General features: G+C 38.8%; 1 protein-coding gene across 9 annotated transcripts in view; it reads left to right on the top strand.

Moving 5' to 3' along the window:
- Positions 1-10,927, top strand: part of CHRM3 (cholinergic receptor muscarinic 3) — a 283,661-nt gene extending 272,734 nt beyond the window's left edge. For 8 of the 9 annotated variants that reach the window (XM_030036073.2, XM_030036072.2, XM_030036070.2 and 5 more), the window contains one exon: positions 9,002-10,859. In XM_030036073.2, coding sequence (XP_029891933.1) covers positions 9,002-10,823 — 1,822 coding nt within the window. In that variant the 3' untranslated portion in view covers positions 10,824-10,859. Of the gene's footprint in view, positions 1-9,001 lie in introns of all 9 variants that reach the window. The other variant, XM_030036069.1, reaches the window with a different exon arrangement.
- Positions 10,928-22,894: the final 11,967 nt, after the last annotated feature.

The following is a 22,894-nucleotide window of genomic DNA, read 5'->3' as shown; positions in this document are numbered from 1 at the left end:
GACACAGTTTCTCTCATAAAATTTCTTTTTGCATATAAATAGTTCCAGTGTCCAAATACCTATATAGATTTCATTAGCTAATAGCTATTTCTTAGCAATTTTTCTCCTCTAGCTGAAACGTCTCAACAGTTGTGTTTTTTTTTCTTTCAGCTTTTTAAGTAAACCATCTGTCCAGTGTGGGAGTGTTGGTTTTGCTGCAGTAGATAGAAATAATATTTTAATCACCAAAGCCAATAACAATAAATTTCCCTTAGTGGAGTGTTTCCTAATATTGTTCAAGTCACTTCATTGCATCTTATGTAAATTGCCAAACTATCTATCATCGACAAAGGCTATGGTAGGTGGTCTGCATTTTTAGCACCTCCATGCAATGCCATCGTTACAGTAGAAAATGTAGTGGTCAGCAATAGTACAATTTAGAACCTTTTAGATTTCTCTCAGACTCAAGAGAACTTTAAACTCATATTATTTAACACATTTAAACGATGAACGCTAGAGATCTTTCATATAACAGGACCTGACACCAGGTAAAATGTCAGCTGGACCAGAGGCCTTGATAGCTCTTTGCCAGACCTTGATGTAAACACAAGTATTTTTTATTATTTTCCCTAAATAAATAACAAAGCAGAACTCATCTGCTTTCAGCAGCGTTTGTCAAAAAATATCTGAGATTCAGCATGAAGTTGACAGAAAATGGAATTACTTTCCAAAGAAAAAAAACATAGTTTTTGAAAAGGCAGAAAATCAAAACTGTGGTTTGAGTTTTCATTTATGTTTTTTATTTATGTTTTTTAGTTTGGGCTATTTGTTTTCCCTCCATGGAAAGGATTTCCAGAAAAAATATTTTCAATCTTCTGGTTTCAAGGCTTGACAGCATTTTGTCATTTCATTTTCTTCTTGCAGACAAATGAAATTGAGAAGTGTGTGTCAGGTGAGCTTCTTTAAAGCTCAGTGTCCAGGCTCTCTGTCTTCTTTGATACTTGAAAAATGTTTGTACTGTTTTCCAGTTTTCCCTGGTGGTATATTGTGTCAGTGAGCAAACGGTAAAAGCAAAAATGTATTTATGTTTACAGCATAATCAATTGATTACTTTGTTTTAAAGCAGTTTTGTTAAAGATAGTAAAGAGGTCTGCTATTGAGATCTGTTGTTCCCTGTAAAGGTTCTTAAAGGCTAATACTCACATTAAATATGGATTTTAAATGCATGCAAGGATTACTAAAAGTAGGACTGGATTACAAATACAGTAAAATTTACTTGTTTTATGTAGCATTGGTAACAAGCTCATCTTGTTATTAATTTGCTCAAACATTATTATTTTTTTAGAGAAGGATGCCGTTTTAGCAAAAGAGAAGAAATTCACTTAGAAGGCTTGAAAATTTTTTTCTCTCTACCTGGGCACATATTTTTCCATGTCTATTCAAGGTATTCTAGCACTTAACATCAACTGGGAGGACAATATAGTTAAGTGTAAGAATTCCCATTGTTTCACATGATCAACACTTTAATGTGATCTTTAAATGCCACATTGGGAGGGTTGTCTGTGGTGTCAATGGACTATTTCATAAAGAGATAGCTGAATGTACAGTGAAATTTTAGATCATGACTTCGATTCAACATCATAATTAATAACAAAATATTAAGAAAATCTATGTAAAAAGTGTATATATAACAAATATTAAAATGAAGTCTCTAAGAGGGATAGGTTTTTAATCAAAGGAAAAAATATGCACCTCACGCATAAACGAGATAATTAAATTGCTGGTATTCTTCTTTCATCTCAAGCTAATATCACGTTTAAATTCAATGCAGTAACCAACTCCTCAGCCAAACCTTCCTGTCCCCAGATACCTGCAAAGTCAGTCAGTTGCTCAAAGCGAGTAAAACTCTCAGTATTTGTTTGTCATTCTGACTACGTTTCGGACCGCATGTCTGTTTCCTCCAATATCAATCAGACAGATGGGATGTAATTCCAATAAAGCTCTCTGAAGGAGAAACTGCCTGGAATTCAGATAATTTCCTCTCTTCATAAGAATGCACTTTGTAGATTTAACTGTTTGAGCTGATAGTCAATATTTACTGTAATTTTAATTAAGCAAGACCTGATTTGCTCTGGTTTTCAAGCATTTGAAAATTGTAGACACATCCAAGCTCAGGCTTTTGAAGGTTTCACTTTGTTCTGTACGAGTTGTTCAGACAATAACCACCAAGTGCACGTGCCTGAGAAAGACAAGTACCGTTCCTTCAGCAAGTCTGCTGCTGCTACCCGGGCTAAACCTTCACTGCCCTTAGGCCATATCACAACTGGGATTAGTAGCTCATTTCTGAAGCTTCTCCCTGGAATCATTTTAGAGGATTGCAAGACAGGATTACTTTGAAACTAAAAGCCATGGAGTGAATGAGTATTGGGTCACTGAGGCTAAAGAATAAATAAATAATAAATAGCATAGAAACACTTATTCAGCAAATGTGAATATCTGTTAAAATTACTGTCCTTTAAACTATGCAGACTAGGATGTATGTTTGTTATATATGGCATATTTGCAAAAATTATGCAAGAGAATTAGACATTTCATGTAAAAAATTCAATCTTAAATGGAAGTCTTAAGTGCGTGCAAGGGATCAGAAATAGCCATCTGGATTTTTGAAATGGCAACAGATGCAATATGTCTGAGATTTTTTTTCTTTTCTGGTCCTAGTGGTAACTCAGTATTTATTCTTACTTTTGTAGCTGTGTAAATAAGCAGATGTTTCCACTGAAATCACTGACCATTAAAACACATTAGTATTCAAAGTTACATTTCTATCATAATATAAAAACCCTCGGTGAAGGGTTCATACTACATGAAGTAAGGTGTTTGGAAGAGTATAAGCAAGTGAGGCCCGCAGTGGCTGGTGCAGGTGCAGCTGGGCAGTATGAACGTAAGCCTCTCAGTCCAAGTGAAGGAGATGGTAGATGTTTGGCAAAAGCTAATTGGCAAATTAAGGCATAAAAGAGGCTTTTCCCATGGCCCAGCTTTAGATACTGAATTTCCTGGCTGTGTTAGGTGGGCAGTCCCAGGTGCTCCCGGTGTGGCATCCTTATGCGTCCCAGCAGGAACACTTGAGGTTCTCTTCCCCGGGAGGGATGCTCCCTTCTGCTGCTTGGTGCTGTGCATCAGGTTCTCTAAACGCTCTCCAAAGTAATGTAAACAATATGTATGATTAAAGAAATGAGTTCCTACTTTGCTCATGCTAGACCTCACACACTAGCAGCAACCACACTGTAAGCAAATAATAAGCAAATCTAATTCATTAATCACAAAAGCAATTTTAAAGCACTGACATTAAATCTAGGTAATTTTGGTAAGTGTAAGCAAAACATCTTTATGGATGGAAAATGGAAGAGCTTAGGTTGAAGTGTTAGTGGGTTATGTTTGACTGAGCTTTATCTATATCAAGTTGATAGCTAATTAGTGAAAGATGCAGTCTTTCCATAAACCAGTATGTGGAATAATGTGACAAAAGTATGTGTATATATATCCACAGATATATGTGTGTGTGTATATATACACACATATGCGTAGATATATACACACACTCGTGTGTATATATATCTGCAGATATATACATATACTTTCATCTGCAGCTATATACACACACACTTTTGTCACATTCTATGTGACATATTTGTATGTATATATTCTTACGTGTATATGTGTATTCTTATGTGTATACATATAAAAGTATAACAAGTTATTTGTATCTACTGTGAATGTGTAAGACAGTGGCCAGGATATTTCATAATGGGATTGATTTCTATGGCTCTTATTCTCATCTGCAAAGATCAAAACTATATTGAGTGTAATACATTTAATAATTAGTGTAAGTAAGTCATGGTCAATTTGGGGTCCTGTTCACTGATAATTACACTATGCTTCCTGTTATCACATACACATTCATAAGGAATCCTGTAGCTTGTGCTACACTAGCTGCAAGTGGTGTGAGCTGCTGTATAATAAATGAAAAACTGTGAATGCTAGTGTGATTACTTGCATCTTCATTTTTTTCATTTCAAGTTTTTAAAATTCTTTATTGTATTTGAGAACAAACTCTGTGTGATTTGAAAAAAAGGTAGATGTAATCTTGGGAATAATTTCAGGAAAACTTTAGGAAGGAAGGAAAATGAGGAAAATAGAAAAATAAGGAAAGCAATTTTCTTGTCTGTGCAAACAGATGAGATGTGAAATTCTTCAATCGTAAAGGCTTGCGGGTTTTGAGCTCACATCTAGCCAAGGCCATAGAGTGCCGTCTGACTTCCCGGAAAATGCATCTTAGATCGCTTTAAAGACAGCGAGAAAATAGACTTCACTGCAAAAATGGAGGGTGTCTGTTTGTGAATAGGAAGGTTTAAGGAAAGGAAAAAATTTGGTGAACTGAACTGTGAATTATTCACAAAACAGCTGAAATATGAAATAAGCAGAGAGAAATGCAGTGAAAATGTGTGACAGAACTGTTCCTACAGTCTATTCTATTTTACTTTCTATTTACAGCCATGTGGAATGAATTAGACTATTCCAAAAATTCAGGCTTTCAAATCTGTTATACCCATTTATTAAAATTAGCGACCATTTCTGTAGCTGCTTTCTCCTTCCCTGCCAATGGGTCTTAGTGGGATATCTAATATCTCAGTCCCTCCAATGGGGCAGGGAGCAGAGGCACACTGGGAAGGATGTATGTGAATGTTTGTATAGCCATTGCCTGTACTGGGCCTACACTTTCCCTGAATAACGCTGGGAAGTGTACATTGCCTCTGGTGTTCTCTGGCCTGTACCTTTCATAAGCTTTTATTAAAAAGCAGAAACAAGAACAAAAAAAACCCAAACCATGGTGAATAGCACAGAAGTAGTCTTAGGTAAGTAATTATATATTCTTGGGCTAAAAACAGTTTCCTTTGTTACTCCCTGGCTTGAAATTGTAATGTAGTGTATCGTATCAGTAATTTGTAAACTCTTAACCTGGTATATAAACCTCTAATCATTTCACAGTTTGGTTCATTTGCCTCACTCAGGCTGTGCTGCACTGTTTGTTTTGCCAAAATATTTGTGGCTGCTTTCCCACTTGGTTGCACATCGTTCTGTCTTTGAGCCTGGCTTGCTGGGCAGGTGCTGGCGGGCTGTACTGCCCATCACGCTGTCGTCTTGTCGAACCCAGGACGCTCTCTCTTTCCCTGTAGCACTTCTTATAGTGAAAGCAGAAAATGCCTGTCTGTTTTGGAAAATAATGGGTAACTTAGCTTGCTTTGGCTTCCTAAAGGCAAGAAAATCCTGTTGCGCTGATCTGGTATGTTATGGTGGTGGTGGCGGTAGTGATAGTTTTTTCCTATGCAGATGAGCATATGGGTAATACATTTTTTATTGAATTAAACGGTTCAGTTACAAGAGCTTGTAGAAGAGCCAGAATAACAAAAGACTGTACCCATTGTCCTGCTAGCACTTCCGTTTTATCAAATAGTCCAGTCAGTGTGAGTTTAGGGGTCCCTTTAGTGCCTGAGGATTTTAAAAAGCCGAGTTCCGGCTTGCAGGATTGCACTGGGCAGCAGGGAGCTGTCGGTGGGTTGCTCTCAGTCCCTCCTCTTCCTCAGTTACTGTACTGCTAAGGATTGCGCAGGTTTTCATTGAAGCAGTGGCTTAGAGAAGTTACTTTGAAGTCCAGGGATGGGAGAACTGACCTGAGAAATAAAGGTTTGGCTCCAGCACTTGCTCGGCGTCTTGAAAGACTGCAGCTGGTTTTCCCAGGCTTCCTCATGAGGAGTGTTTCGAAGCATGGCATTTCCGAAAGGATTTATTGGTTTATTTACATTGAAACTCCATTTCAAAGTCTACAATTAAACAGAATTCACAATCAGTTTATGGACTTAGTGATGGATAGTGCAGCATTTACAATTTTGCAAGATTATTTGTATCTTTTATGTGGTGGTTGTTTTGGACTTCCAAGGCTAACACTTAGGTTAGTTTATGGTTGTATTATGCAATGCAAATGGGAAGCACTACCAAACTGTCAACTATTTTTATTTCTTAGTGATACTGTTATTTCTACTATCACTTCTAAGTGATACTGGTTTTTATTCTATGCCCTGTAGTGAAAGTTTAATTTCCTTTATCAGTATCTTCTGCCTGGTCCTTTCTTGTGTATTAGAAGATACTAACTTGTCTTTGTTTATGATAAAGCTGATGTCTGTGGAGTGGATGCTTTCCGGCTTTCATCCTCTGCTTTCTGTCCCCAATGTCAGTGAAGGAAGGTCTGCACCCTATAACATTAATCATTTCTGGCATATATTTAGCAAATATCGTTATTTTAGATCTCTCTCATACTATTCTGGTTTTGACCTCATCCTATCTGACAGCTCTGGAAAAGATGCCTGCTTCCTAGGAAGACATTGCAAGAAGGACAGTTTCCAGCAATCCTGTTTGAGTCAAAGTTTTTTCCCCCACTGTGAGTAACCACCCTGGCCCATAAACAACTGGCAAGAACATTGTCAACACTTGCTTAAGTGGTTGCTCACAAGTGAACTCTGTGTTTGTTGCACCCATGCATTGGAAGGGGCAAGGCAAACTTGAATACTGCTTCACTGTCTTCATTATCATACATTGGGTTTCCGTGGGCCTTCGTTTGTAATTTTTGAGTATGCGGGATCTCCATTTTTATAGACATGTAAATGAATGTCGTCTTTGGTCAAGGCAAGGGAGTGAGCTGGTATGAGTGTGCCTGAGGGGGTGTGAATGAAAAACAAGAGAGCGTGCTTCTTGTCCAGACCTCTGCTTGCCTTTTTGTAAATGACTTTCTGCAGACTTTCATTTCATTAGTGTAGGTGGGATGAGTCTCTCTCTCATGCAGTGCAGATTTGACTTCTTCAGCTTCTTTGAAGCAGTATGATAGGAATCGATGAGGACGCATTGCTGTATGCTTGGTGGCCTGAGCTACACCAGTTCCATAGTCAGAAGCAGTATATCTTGAGGAAGAAAAAAAAGAAACATACTGTGTCCCACAGCTTTTCTAATAGATGGCAAGGACATGATGAAATTGTGTCAGAGAAGTTCATTTAGATTTTCCTGGGAAAGGAACAATTGAAATGGTAAAAAATACTGAATATTTTAGAGCAGCAGCTTGAGAAATTTTCAGAATATCTTTTTGCCTGAAATTTCATGCAAAACTGCACATTTCTTTCATATGAACTTTGCATAGAAAAGAAAACTTGGAATGCCAAAGTTTTTTGATAAAAGATCATTTTAGTTTCAACGTACTTTGATTTTAAGAAAATCAAAGTTATCAATGTTAGGTTACAGCTTATAAAAATCTTACCATTTTTCTTTTTAGAAATTGTTTGAGTTGCTCCAAATTTTCAGTCTTTCTATCAGGAAAAGAGTTAAATTTAACTGTGTAATTTCCCAGAGCAATATTTACTGTTGTTATTATTATGTTCACATCCTGTGTGTTACAATGATGAATGCATTAAAAGTGGATTGAATTAGATTAGAATAAGGCAGCATCATCGTAACTTTGTCTTCCTATTAATAAAGAGAAAAAATAATATTTCATTTACACTAGATATCAAAATATGGGAGGGGTTGTCTTAGTTATTGTGCATGAGCTAAGGGAAGGAATTGTTGGTCTGTTTACTGCATATGGCAAAGAAACTGCACCATTTAAAATCACATATTGTCTTCTGGCTTGCTAAAAAAACCAAGTACAGTTCAAGGGAAAACAGAATTTAGAAATTAATTAATGAACCAAACCCCAAACCTCTTCTTTTGGGTAAATATTTTGTGTAACACCAGTGCATTGGGATACTCATTGTTATCTCATGCCATAACATATTGACTCTGGAAGGATTCACAGTTAGAAAATGAACAAAATTTCTCTTTGACAGCATATTTTGTTGAACATTTGTGGTCCATGAAGGACTTTTTGATCAGAATTCTTGCTTCTTGATGATATAATTGATTTATTACAATGAATCTAGTCAGTTGACCACAGAAGTTAATGAAATAAGGGAAATCCAAATTCCTATTCTGAGCATGTCTTCATTTTACATAAGTTCTTGGGGAAAAGGATTAAGGCTTAATTATGAATCCCTTTCATGCTTTTTTCCTCTTTTCCTAAAGTGTTTAACGATTGCTTTAACATACATCTGCCAAACATTTTTTCCTGACTCTAGAGACCATATTTTCAAAGGAAATTTTACATATGTTACCCCAAAGACATTCTGAAGTCATTAGATGTACAAAATCCTTAGTCCAAGTATAAAAATGTGCATGAAAAATGAATATGCATGAAAAATGAATATTGGCATGTGCAAAAAGCGCTAATGAGAACTTCTAGTACTTTTATCAGGTAGCCGAAATGTAGATGAAAATGAAAAGATCTTTGCAGCCTCACAGATTAGAGTAGCTTCACACAGTGAAACGATGCTGGCTTGTATCTCTATAGTTTAAGGAAAGACAGAACAATATTTTTGTTTGTTATTAGCTGTAGCTGGAGGCAGCAGAGGCTGGGGCTGTGTTTTGCTAGTGCCAGGATAGCACTGGGGACCAGCATGGATTTGAACTTGGAGGATTTGTGGTTGCATGTGTCTGGCATTTAGTTTTTGAAGGCTGCAGGATAGGGGGCTGTTGAGATGTAGAGTTCCGGGCAGATCTATCAGGGAGTGTTTTAATTAAGACTTAGAGTTAGGGGGCATTTTAATACTACCGCTGGTTCAAATTCTCCTGAGATTTTGGTTCCTCTGTGACAGACTGTTTTTAAGGAAACACTAGCGATTACTACAAAGAGCTCAGATTAATCAAAGCTGTAAGCTGAGTACTACCACATACATGTTTGACTTGGAATGTGTCACAGGCAGCTTGGCTTTTAAAGACATCTTTCAGAGTGCTGAAGGGATTTGATGTATGAGTATGAGGACGATTATCTATTTACCATCTTCACCTGTTCACTTGATTTTTGTTTGTTTTTTCCCTGCTGCAGACTATGTCAGAGAGCCACAATGATCATGCAAAATAATAGTTCAGCCTCGTCCCTGTTTTCAAATGTGAGCTCCTTCTGGAAGAGAGATTCGCATGGGCCAGGACTCCTTGATGAAGCAGCATCGCTCATCGGCAGCTATGATTTCCCTCAGACCACAGAGAGTTTTCCCTTCTCCACTGTGGAATCAACAAACATGTCCCTAAATGCCACAAGCAAAGACCCTCTGGGTGGACACACTGTCTGGCAAGTAGTTTTGATTGCTTTCCTCACTGGGATCCTTGCACTGGTGACCATCATAGGAAACATCCTAGTGATTGTTGCATTTAAGGTTAACAAACAACTGAAAACGGTCAACAACTACTTCTTGTTGAGTCTTGCTTGTGCAGATTTGATCATCGGTGTTATTTCCATGAATCTTTACACCACGTACATCATCATGGACCACTGGGCTTTGGGAAACTTGGCCTGTGATCTTTGGCTCTCCATTGACTATGTCGCCAGTAATGCCTCTGTCATGAATCTCCTTGTCATAAGTTTTGACAGGTATTTTTCCATCACTAGGCCACTTACATACAGAGCCAAACGAACAACCAAAAGGGCTGGGGTGATGATTGGTTTAGCATGGATCATCTCTTTTGTTCTTTGGGCCCCTGCCATCTTGTTCTGGCAGTATTTTGTCGGGGAGAGGACTGTGCCTCCTGATGAATGTTTCATTCAGTTTCTAAGTGAACCTGTCATCACTTTTGGCACTGCCATAGCTGCCTTTTACTTGCCAGTCACCATTATGAGTATTTTGTATTGGAGGATCTACAAGGAGACCGAGAAACGCACCAAAGAGTTAGCAGGGCTACAGGCTTCGGGCAGTGAAGCAGAGGCAGCACGCTTCGTCCACCAGACAGGCAGCTCCCGGAGCTGCAGCAGCTACGAGCTGCAGCGGCAGAGCATGAAACGCTCCACCCGAAGGAAATACAGACGCTGCCACTTCTGGCTCACAATGAAGAGCTGGGAACCCAACGCAGACCAGGGGGACCAAGAGCACAGCAGCAGCGACAGCTGGAACAACAATGATGCTGCTGCCTCCCTTGAGAATTCAGCCTCCTCTGACGAGGAAGACATCGCTGCAGAAACCAGAGCCATCTATTCAATCGTGCTGAAGCTACCCGGTCACAGCGCCATCCTCAATTCGACGAAACTACCCTCCTCGGAAGATTTGCATGAGTCAGGGGATGAACTGCAGAAATCTGACACAGAATCGAAGGAAAAGAAACCTAAAAAATTGCACCCTCCCAAAAGTGTTCAGGATGGTGGAAACTTCCAAAAGAGCTTTTCTAAGCTTCCAATTCAGCCAGGGTCAGCAGAGACAACCACAGCTTCTGATGGCATCTCATCAGTGACCAAGGCATCTGCAGCCCTGCCCTTGTCCTTCAAGGAAGCAACCCTGGCAAAAAAGTTTGCCTTGAAGACCAGAAGTCAGATCACAAAGCGAAAACGAATGTCACTTATCAAAGAAAAGAAAGCGGCACAGACGCTCAGTGCCATTTTGTTTGCCTTCATCATTACCTGGACCCCATATAACATCATGGTTCTGGTGAACACCTTTTGCAGCTGTATCCCCAAAACTTTCTGGAACCTGGGGTACTGGCTTTGCTACATCAATAGCACGGTGAACCCCATGTGCTATGCACTGTGTAACAAAACATTCAGAAACACTTTCAAGATGCTACTGCTGTGCCAGTGTGACAAACGGAAACGACGCAAACAGCAGTATCAGCAAAGGCAGTCCGTCATTTTTCATAAGCGGATCCCTAGGGAGGCTTCATAGAATAGTATTTTTTAAACAATTTAAAAAAATAACGAAGTGGGGATGGGATGGGATGGGATGGGATGGGATGGGATGGGATGGGATGGGATGGGATGGGACAGGATAGACAGGATGGCACGGGATAGGACGGGACAGGAAGGCACGGGACAGGACGGGACAGGATGGGATTGGACGGGACGGGATGGGATGGGTTGGGATGGGATGGGATGGGGTGGGAGGGTGGTTCCAGGGTGCTGATTCAAACATTTAAACATCAAGACGTGAAAGCAGCTGCCAGGCTTATGTATCCTTTTAATAAATCCAGTTTAATACAAAAATCAAGTCTGCATTCAGCAAAAACTAACAAACTTCAATGTTTTTACTAAGGAATGAAAGACTTAATAAAGTTTTCCTACAAATTTGCAAGAAGCTGTATAGCAATTATAAACCCATTACTGATCTGCCCAGCTCTTTGATTATAATCAACTCTGGGATCTCAGGTAAGCACATCTAGCTAGCCCAACTCTTCTGTTTCCAAGGAATCCAACAACTTTCAAGTCACATACAGATGTAGCAAGCTAGCGAAACAGGATTATGAAATTATTTGAGACATTGTATAGGTTGAAAAATTGCTTCTTGTTGTACAGGTAGAGCTTCCTGTCTACTTCTCTTCTGGTGTATTGTTAATTGTACCCCTGATTCCTGATTGCCGAGTATCTCTGTGTGCAGCTCATGTTATATGTGTGTGTGTGTGAGTGTGTATGTATGCATAACATACATTCACACCTCTAAAATACACACATACCAGGAAAGAGGTGATCTATTGTTCTAGGTTTTACAGGGCACCCCATCACGATTACATGTGAGTGAAATTAAGAAATAAAAAAATCAAATCATATTAAAAATATATATCTCATCATTTGCCACCTGAAATTCAAGTTTATCTTTGAAACCAAAAACATGTTGTCCACATTTCAAATGGAGAGAACCAAAGGGTAGCCTGGGAGCCTAACAGTCTACAGACGTTTATAATGGGGCACATGCCCAGTAAAACCTTAATCTTGAGCACGGTATCTCTTCCCCAAAGTGATCACGCCTCTTTAAAAGACACGAAGGTGAAAGGAATTGAAGGCTACATTCAGGACACAGTATGAAGTTGTCTTTGTAGGGTGTAGGATGACAAGAGCCCACATCTGAGCCGCACAGTACTGATGCTCGAAGGGAGCTGCTCAGGACCCAGGCGGGCGCAGCCATCCGCAGGAGCCCCGTTTCATGCTTGGGCGGCTGCAGCTGCGGCTGCGCTGCTGTCGGGGCACGCACGGACGCTGCAACACCTTGTCCTGAGTTGCACCGTGTGGATGCACCGCCCTTCTCAGAGCCAGCTCACATCCGATGCACGGTATCCGTACGGCTTCCAACGAAAGTTCAATTTGTAATATTCTGTCTAAACTTGGTGGAGCTCCCTGCTTGCACTGTCTGCCCAAGTGACCGTCAGATGCAAAAGATTTGTGTAAAAGAAATGCTTTGGTTTTGCACATGAAGGATGCTCACTAAAAAGTGTTTCTTTTCCAGAACCTGTTTTAAACATCATCAGGAGAAGTGTACCTAAATCCATTTAATGCCAGGTTATTCTGTGTTGCGAAAAACGTGATATTGCCAATTTGTAACCTGGCAATTTTTGATAAAGAAAATTTTAAAAGGGCTTTAATATTTATAGCTTAGGCATGACCAGTATTTCCTGGTATTTGTGATGTGGTCTGCACCAAACATGATTTATAAAAGTCAGAGATCCCCTGGGGAAAGGATTGTACTTTAAACTATTGTTCTAAATCCGATTTAGTTACATGTTGAAAGATAATTTTGTATTCTCCTTTGAACTGACCAAAACTTTTTTATTGCTTAGACTCTTATTTTGCTGAAAATAAAACAAAACAGATTTCTTCTTTTAAAAAGGGGCATCAGTGTTGTGAACACAGAACTGATGTTAAAGCTGCTTTTGTATTCAGTGTGAGATGGTGTTTACAGATGATTTTGACAACAGTGGAAATATATTAAATGGTGTCTGTGTATCTGAACTATTTAATTTTGTGTTATGTTCATATGAAGAAATATTTATACATACTTCACCAAATGTTTTATTTAATGTTGATAAATATTGCTCTTCAGTCCTCAGCTGTAGTGTCCTTTAAAGTGATTCATAAAGGTCTGCTTGAGAAATGAATAGAGTATACTTCGCTTTCTTGTCACTAAAACAAATACTCTTGACATACAAGTCTTTCTTTTGTCTGAGTTGTTTAAAAAAAATCTGCCTAAAGGTAATCTTGTAAATGATATTGCAAGTCTACTGCAATTACAAGTTCAGTATAAAACACGCAAGTTAAAGCTTCATCTGTAAGTCACAAGTGCATTTTGAGCTAAAGATACCCCGAATTGGTTTACCGGTTTGGTAGCCACATACAACCAAAGTCTTATAAGGCACCCATGTTGCAAAGAAAATGAATGACCTTTATTTATAGAAAGAATCATATATTTGAAATACATTCATTACTCAAGTTGACCTAACTAATGTTTTAACACTTAAATATATATCTATACCTATATATATTGCCATATTATTATCTTCTGATATCTAGAGTAGTGCTGTGCCCCTAATACACAAAACGTGAGAGCATGTAAGGAAGCCAGAGTTCATCAGGGGGTTTTATAGTATATTAGTATTGATTTTACAATGGGAAACTATTATTTTTAATGAAGTTAAGCTTTCTTGAAAGCGGCTGTCACCACTGTTTACATAATAGGAAGAGTTAAACCCTTGGATTGTTTTAACAGAGAAATAAATGACCTGTCTTTTGATGTGTGAACAGGCTTTAAAATGTTATTTACAGGCATCATAAAATGTGTATGTACACACATATTGTAGCATAGATCAATTTAGTTATTATTTATTTAATGGAATATGCACTATAAAATATTAAGAATTTGGCTGTGTTACAAGTACAGTGGGGATCAAATTAATTTGTATTTTATATGTCTATGTGTTTGCTTTAAACCCATGCACACACAAAAATTTTAGCTATATGCACAAGTGGATATATTATTTATGAATACAAGCGCACATGATAGGTTGCAGAAGATGAACAATGCAAGACCAAAAGGTACAGTCTGACGCAGCACTACTTTTAAGTACGAATGATGTAATATTTCATCTGTTTTGAGGAAAATTAAGTCAGAAACATGATAGAAAGCATCATTCTGAGGGCAGACAAACAGCTCAGTCCCATTATCACTCCTTACATGGAAAGCTGGCTTTTCAGAGACCAGGCATCATCCCCATTAATTGCAATAATACAAGATTAGACTCCATATGAAGAGGATCAAAAAATCAGAAGCGATAGCCAGACAAGAGCCATTGGGCTGTCTGGAGAAAGCTTTGTAGAATAGACCCCAATCACTGTCAGCCTCCAAACAGCTCTAAGACAACAAAATGCGTTATAATATATGCTTGGCTTTCTTGATGTAAAATTGTGATAGAAGTTTATTGCTTCTGTACCAGTATAGGCTGTGAGAAATGTCTGATCCAAAGATCCAGGGACAGGTGTCATGGTGCAGGAAGCACTTCATCCTACCCCAGCGTAGCACACGTCCTACAAATGTAAGCTGCGGATCGGTGCGGCACTGTTCTAAAGCTGAGGGAGTATAGAAAAGGCCTGAGCACTTCCCAGGATCTAGACCTGTGGATTTATATGTCCCGAACCATAAATGACCTAAAGGAATCTGGCAGTTTTGTGAGGATACCCACACAGATGTTCTGAGGCAGTTGGTGACCTTTCTCAAGTATGTACAACTTCCTTATTTTGTTGTCTTGATTATTATATTTCCTTCTGCAAGAATATTCTAAAAAGTCTTGGCTCATTATCAACCTTGTATATGTAACAAGTGAATACAAGGCCCAAAGTACACTCGGTTTGCCTCTATAGAATGCACACATCAAAGCAAAAGGAAATTTTTATCTTTTTTCCTTGATCAGCAGCATCTGTAATTTTGAATATACGGTTATCATCATGCTACCATATATACAGTAGGGATAGTCATGGACTGTCATGCTGAGCTATTTATAAACTGCATTTCACTTGTCCCCTTGACCGTCTGACTATTTATGCATCCCTATTCAAATTCATATTTGAGATTCCAAACCCTCATTCTACTCCAAATGGTTCCCAGATTCTTTTCCTAAAATGTGCTTTACAAGCTTGTCTTGGTATCAGGCTTTTTTTTTTCCTTTCATAATATTCCTATGCAAAGTTAATGTGCTCTTAGACTATCAGAAGGCACATTACTAGCTCCAGCAGTTGTAGTGTTGAGGTCTGATACTTTCTTTTCTAAAGATACATAAGGCTTATCAAAAAGAACTGGAGCAGGATCCACATAGTCCAGGTCCTTATTGGCAGAAATGGTCTGTACCACGGTTTGGCTGTTCACAAGCCTGACCTTCTTTGGGGCATCTGGGGATGCCCTGCCCCTAAGGACGTGCTGCCAAGCCCCCACTAGCTTGATCGTCATCCAGTTCATGAATTGTCACGTATTTTAATGCATTCTAAACACATACATATTCATTGTGATAACTGAATATTCTTTGACCTGTGTAAATCTACTGTCTCTTTTCATAACTTGCTTCGAGCTTCTGTGATTTTCTATTTTATGTATTCCTTTTATCTTTTATGTATTTACCCATGCAAATACCACTGCACTTGCTTCTGGGAGCAGGTCAAAGTAATATATATTTGTAGATTGCTTCTTGTTAACCCAAAGGATATTTACAGAAGTCTGGTAGAGCTGAGGTGTTCGTAATGATGACTGCCTTTTCTGTCTCATGAGCTGCACTCCCATGATACCCAAGCACTTCTATTTGGAAACTTAGATAAAGCATATATGGCATTCTGGTTTTCATAGAATTAAAAATCTGATTTAATTAGGATTTTCTGCCTTGTGTCAGGCATAGATCATTTGTAGGTTCTGCACTTTCCTACTTCTACTTTTAGGAGCTGCCAGACAGATACTGGGGAAAATACTAATTTGTAATGTCTGATACCTGGGCATTTTTGTACTTCAGCTTTTAAAGTAAGCAGACAGGGAGTAGCTAATCCAGTTGTGCTATTTGTTGGAAATGAGCATGAACAGGGATGTTTGGAACTATGTTTGTTCTATTTCATACACTGTGGCACCACAATTGGCTGAGATTGACCATCACAGTATTTGATGTCACTGACAGGTCTTCACAGTTTTAATTGGCAAACTCATTAACTGTGCCCTACTGGCATTCAGGACTTGGACAACTTTTCACCACCCACATTGTACATTCAAAATATAACATAGATTGCCATTTGTTTTCTCAAGAAAGATTGTTATTTTCAGATACCTTCCTAGATGCGCTTGAGGATTTTTTTGCTTGATTTTAAATATTAAAATGGCTCATGGGAGTTTCAGTGAGCCCTGACAGAGATTGTTTAATGGAAGGAGTACAGGTAACACAGGAAAACATTAAGATAAGTGCTACTTATTTCATGGCTTATTCCAACATGTATGGTGTGGTATGCATATTGTACCTATACATCTCTATGCACTACGTATATCTCAGAAGGATAACGTATGTATGACATAGTATGGTGCATGTACATATAGAGAGATGCACGCACATCTAGAGCAATGTATACGGATGTATATACAAACTTACGCTGAAATTGTCAGCCGTGGTAAACATTGCCTTTGATGCCTCATCAGTTGTAACTGGACGGTGGAACTGTGTTTAAGTCTACTCTGCTTAGCTGCAAGAAAAAGTTTCCACACTTTTCCTTAGTGCATATTTTTCCAATTGCATTGTCTTTATTTCTGAATGTGGTGTTTTCAGTGTATTGTACTGGCTCTTCAGTCATTACCCAAAATTTAGAAATGCATGACCAGATTTCACTTATTGAGCTATTGCATCAATACTGCACTAGGTTTAACTTAACCAAAATCACTCCGGCTTTGCCAAATAGGAAAAAAAAGGCCTTTATTTCTAACAGTAGATTCCATCTAAGTTCACGTAAGAGAAACTCCTATGTTCATGTGAACATCACTGTCAGTTTCTCAACATGGGTACAGGAATTCAGTCACTATTAAAACAGTTTGAGGCAAATGTCACATATATATAAAGGCAAAATAAAGCAACTCACCACTGCAAATTATTTAAGGTAACAAGAACAGCACTCCTCCCATTAGAAAGGAGAGGAAAGAATTATCATCCTCCCTCACTCCATCCTATTGCTCTGCCCTTTCTGTTGCATGGAATAATACTTTTCATTTGCCTGACCCACAGGTGGAATTGTGCAAACTTTAAAAACCTTGTTTGCCTGGTAGGGCTGAGAAGTGCACAGTATATCTAGACTATTCACCCTCTTCCAGTTTTGTAAACAATAAAACCTTGACTGAGTTTAACTGGGATGTATGATGCTGGCCTCAGGGAAGGTCTTCCGAAAATGGTGATAAAACCATTCAACTCAGCTGTAGTGAGGAGAGCTAACTTTTTTCCAAGCTAGTGAAGCTACGCAATTTATTTAACTTGGCAGAAAGCATGGAAGAATACCCAAGACGTTGAAAGTTTTTATAGATGTGAACATCCTTCTTGCATAAGGGTGAATAAACACATGTAAACAGTGCCCAAAAAGTTCAGTGTATGAATGACTCTGGAAGCCAAAAGTACACGTCACCATCAGCTACAGTGTTGGCATAGCAGCCTGACACCCCGCTCAGGCCTCTATGAAAAGATCCTTATTATAGCAGTCTAGGACTAAATAACTAGGCATTAATATGAAAGCAGGATTTGTTTGTCTGGGTGCATATGCATTTTCCAGAAATTCTATGGGAAATTCTTCATCTCTCCAGGACAAAAGTTATTTAGTGCAGTATCTGGAATGAAAGAACGCTTGAAATGCTCTGTTAATCATTACTCGGCCATGGCTAATAATCAGGAAAGCACAGGACATTATTGTACAGAGAGAACTAATAATCAGGAAAGCACAGGACATTATTGTACAGAGAGAACTTAAATTTATTTTTCAAGTCATTCATAGAGGCATAGTAAATTTACTTAAAATACTCACAAGATCTGAAAACTTTTACACTATCATGGAAATAAAGTCTGGACAAGAATCTGATTCCTTATGTGGCTTCAAAATATCCAGTCTTCCTGAGACTATTTTTTCTTCTGGACTGAAATCTTTGGGTAACAAAGCAACTGTACTCACTCCAGAAATACTACCTAATCTGGAGATGTCAAAGGGATGAGGAAATGGCCTTCCTTAATTTGTGCTTAATGAGTCCACATTAAGAATTATTATTGTGGTGGCACAGACCAGTTAACACCATGAGGGTAAAAGGTATAACCCAATTTACTTTGAACCCAGCACAGTGCTGCACTCTGCGTTGTGCGGATGCATCACAAGAAATAGACCTGTGCAGTATCTCCTGATGCTCAGTGCTTTTCTCCACTCATTGCTTTTATTTTTCATATGGATTCAGGCCCTCCCTATTGAATATACCTATCAAATATACCTATTGAATACCTTCTACAAAGTATGAAATCCGATGTAGCTGGAGTTAAGCAGCTTTTTTTCCTCCAGTAGTGTGAATTTTTCTGATTCAGAAATACATTCCATTTGCTTGCCTCATACCTTCATTTATGATGTTTATTTTACAACTGATAGTAGGACAAAACCTTTCCACTGTTCGGGCTGTAGAAATATCTCTGAGGAAATATTTGGTTCCTTTACTCAAAATGGGTGTGGTTTCTTGACCATAGGCTAATCTGAACAAAAACTTCTGTGTATAAGAACAGAACAAGCTTTATCTCCTGCTCTGCCCATACACTTCACTGAATATGATGGAGGGTCCTTTCAGACTTGTTTTCAAAATAGTATAGCTACCTTAAGTAGCTGCACATTTCCCCACAGTTATTGGTACTGTCTGAGGAGGCTTAGGCTCATGCGTTTTGCTCCCTGCTCCGAGGCAGGAATTATCAGTATGAAGAACTACAGCATTGAATGTAAGAGAAGCTTAAACTAATATGCACACGTGCCATTTTTTTTGTACTCCGTACAATGCATATTGACTGACGCAGTATCCAGCATTAGAGGTGAAGTATAAAGACTAGAGATTCATAACTGCTGTCAGAAGCAAGCTGCATAAGGAAGGATCATTGAAATCCCTATAGTCAGTACACAAAAGTGCCTATTCAAACGTTAAAGCTTAAAAAAGCATGAATTACTATTCATTGCTTTCAGGAAGAACTAAGAAAATGCTAAACATAACGTCAAATTTGCAGTTGTAAGCTGCAAGACGTTAGAAGATGTCGGTGAAGGAGACATAATTTTTTTGACACGAGTTACCTGGGGTTTCTAGAGGTGTCCCCTCACCCAGCTGACTCTTACCCCAATTCTTCCTGCCTCGGTGTTGACTGACAGTCACGGGACTCCTGCCTAGCGCGAAGCTGGAAGTGAGCTCCTGCCCCTTCCACCCCGCTGGTGCAAGGGTGTGGGCCACACCGGTCAAGACAAGTTGTTACAAGAGTCATAAGCTTCCTGCTTCTATTTGGAGATAGCGGGTATTTTTGTGATAGAAATAGAGATAACATTACAGGAATCTGATGAACATATTTTATGTGTGTCCTGATATGTTTTTCTGTTCCTATTACTTGAAAGCTTGCAGTGCCATTCTTCTGATTATGGAGCAAAACAAGTTCCAGAGGCAATATCTGAATATATAACTTCAGGCTTGAATATTTTAAATAAATTGACATTTTCCTGGTTCTTTCTGATTTGAAGTATATGGGCAAATTACATGCAGTAATTAAGAGGCTCAGAAATCGCTTTCATAAAAAGGGATTTGTAGTTTTACTCCTTATCAACCGCTGATTTTCTTCAGCCAAAACCAGTGGAGCTGAACTTACTGTATACTGATGACATAATTAGGAAGCAGTAGAAAGGAGACCCTCACCTTCCGCTACATAAAAAGACAGTGCTTGAGCATTCACTCAACATCTGGTGTCTATTGACCTAGTCGTAGCCATCCGTTCAGATACTATACAAAATATTAGCATTTTTTAAATTATTGGCCAAGTTGCTCTTTTTTTGCTAACAGCTGCCTTACTGTGTAGCAATCCTCCTGCTGACTAATTAAATTCTGTGTCTTGGTAAACTCTCAGAAAGAATAATCGTTCCTAGCTCATATTGACGGCAGTTTACAAAACACTAGCACATTAATTGGAAGCGTAGAGGAAGATAATGATGGAGAGCAATTGTTTTCCTCAGTAGCAAAGTTTTAGAGGAACCTTCCCTTTCTCAGCCAACAAAAACAAGAGTAAGAGAAGACATGACGAGACAGACTCCAATGCTTTTGTAGGCGTCCTCCCCTCTGGAATGACCACCGGCACTCCAGTCCTGAGGGCAGAAGGTGGATGACCATGCGTTGGTAGAAAAAATGAACGCTTTGACCCAGGTCAGATGTCCTACGAGCGCTCACATTTCTCCTTTCACTGCATGGGTATCAGCCCAAAATGTGCAGTCAAAACTTGGCTCCCACTGAACTATCACAGTGGAACATTGTGCTCTTAAGAGATTTTCTCCTGCCAAGATGCTTTAACTTTTTTTTTTTTTTTTTTTTTTTTGACCCTCCACGTAAACCTAATCAGGTGGCACCTTCCCGTGTGGAACTTTCCTTGTAAATATATTATTGTAATCTAGAAATTACTTTTACCCTGTATGCCCCTGATAACAATTGCATTAATATAAGCTGATAAACTCATTTCTTTAGTTGCTGCTTGTAGAGTGGCTTGCTAGTTAAGATAAAAAGTAAATGATGTGATATGAAAGTCATATCTGATTGTACAATAATACACTGTGTGCCAAGCAGTTGGTGAGGTAAGGTTTATATAACCACTAGATGTTGCTTGAACTTGTGAGATAAATTTCCATGTTCTTTTTTCCTCTCTGAAGCCAATGCAGGGGCAGAACACAGAACAAGCAATTAAGAAAAATGTAATTGTTTTGATTAAAGTAATTTGAGATTAGAAGTTGCAAGAGAGGTAAACAATCTAGAGAAAGTGTTTGGAAGTCTTCTTCGTGTAGGTCCTTTTCTTTGGTGAAACTGTCATTCCTCTCAGCCTGGCAGGCCTCTCTTTGACTCCATTCATATGCTACAATGTTCTTTGGCTGCTATTAATTCACTTAATGACAGAGTCGGTTGCTCGGTGAAATTGCTCTGTGCTCTCGTAGCGGCTGCGAACGCCAGCCTTTTCTGGGGGCTGATCCAAGCCCAGCTCCAGCTGGTGGAAAGACTCCCACAGTTCTGCTGAAATGCCCATTTTCCCCCCAGCCACGGCGCAGGGCTGCGCCGCACGGCCTCCCCTCCACGGCCCCAGCCTCGGCCCGTGCCGGGCTTCATCTCACGGGGCACGAGCCTGCAAAGAAATTCTCTGGGAGAGCACAGAGCAAGCCGAGCGAGCCATCAGCGGCCGTGCATCTCCTTCCAGTTCCCTTCCTCCTTCCTGCGGCCCAGTGACGGCATATTCACACAACAAAAACGGTGGCCTCTAAAATCCTTTCCAGCTTAATTGTAAACTGCAGTGGCCTTTTTTCCCAATAGCATTAAAGAAAAATGGAAATGAGGAATTGCTCGTCTCTGGCCCATTTATGACTTCTTTTTATTCTTTCTCATTTGAATGATGTACATATAAAAATTATTTGTTTGGAGGAAAGGCTCCAGGTTACTGATGCAGCATTCTGGTGGATATTTTAGCATGTTCAGAGAAGAGAAAATTCAGTCACACAGATAGACATCTTGGATTTCTTTTTCCTTTATTACCAAATTCATCGCAGACAGTTTAAGACTCACCTCTGGTTGCACAAGTGTCTTCCGGTATTTTTGACGATTTAGCAATTTTCTCACATGTGCCAGTTTGTTCAAATTTTTTCCTTTCTCTGTTTCCTCACTAATGGTTTCTGCATTAGCGAGCCTTTGCCCTTTTGGTGGTGCACAGAGTCCGTTTGCACCAGGTTTAGATTAATGACGCAGTCTAATGTATCGGGAGCAATCCAGCTGCGGTATGAGTCTCCTCTACCTTACCTTATTTTACAGCTTGAATTAGACCCTCGACATTCTCAATTATCACACGCTCACAGACAAGAAGTTTTGTCCAGTGCTTTTAATCTTCATAAAATTTAATAAAATAATCAAGTGCATATAATTGAGGAGTTAAAAATACCAATCCATAATCCATCCTATTACTTTAAAGTACCATATCAAATACATTTTCCTCTTAGTTGTAGAAGCAAATATCTCAGTGCGTAGCCATGACTAGCTATGTAGCCTATAATGAGATGTAATACAAAACAGATATTCTTCAAATATTTCATTAAATAATGTGACCTAATTCATCCTGGCTGAACAGACTTAGTTTAGCTCAATCCTGCTGTTAAGCCTTCTTCAAAATTCTCATTAGCATCAATGGAAATTCTAGCAAGAGCAGATAAATCAGTCTCTCTTTATAGGACAGATTAATAATGCTTTGGTTTTGTATTTCTAGTTAATAAATGTAATCAAATTACTCTAAAATATAAACACTCAAAGCCTGTTCTGTGCCCTCAGGGAACCCCTTTCACTATCCCAGTGCAGTAAAGCTGCATATAGCAGGATCTATTCCACTAATACAGTCAAAAATATATGGGTGTATAAGACTAAACAGCTTAAAAAAAAATCATACTGTAAATGATGTGATTGAGTGAAATTGTATGTATATTTTTCAAGTCTTCAGAATAGTTGAAGTTTTAACTTATTTCAAATTTTTAAGTTGAAATCTATTCATATTTGGAAATTTTGTACAACCTTGTAAAGTTAAATACTATGTCACTGTAATTTATTTTTGTTGTCATATATTGACACATGCTCATTTATATATGAAGTGTACTGTTTATCAATTGCTTCTAAGGCAGCAATAAAAACATGAAAGTTGTTCTCATTTTCCTGTCACGGCTGTCATTTATATCCAGTATATTTTTTTA

Source organism: Aquila chrysaetos, chromosome 13, assembly GCF_900496995.4.
Source record: "Aquila chrysaetos chrysaetos chromosome 13, bAquChr1.4, whole genome shotgun sequence".
Lineage (NCBI taxonomy): Eukaryota > Metazoa > Chordata > Aves > Accipitriformes > Accipitridae > Aquila > Aquila chrysaetos.
The sequence above is the reverse complement of the archived record's forward strand: the minus strand, read 5'-3'. Positions and strand labels throughout refer to the sequence as shown.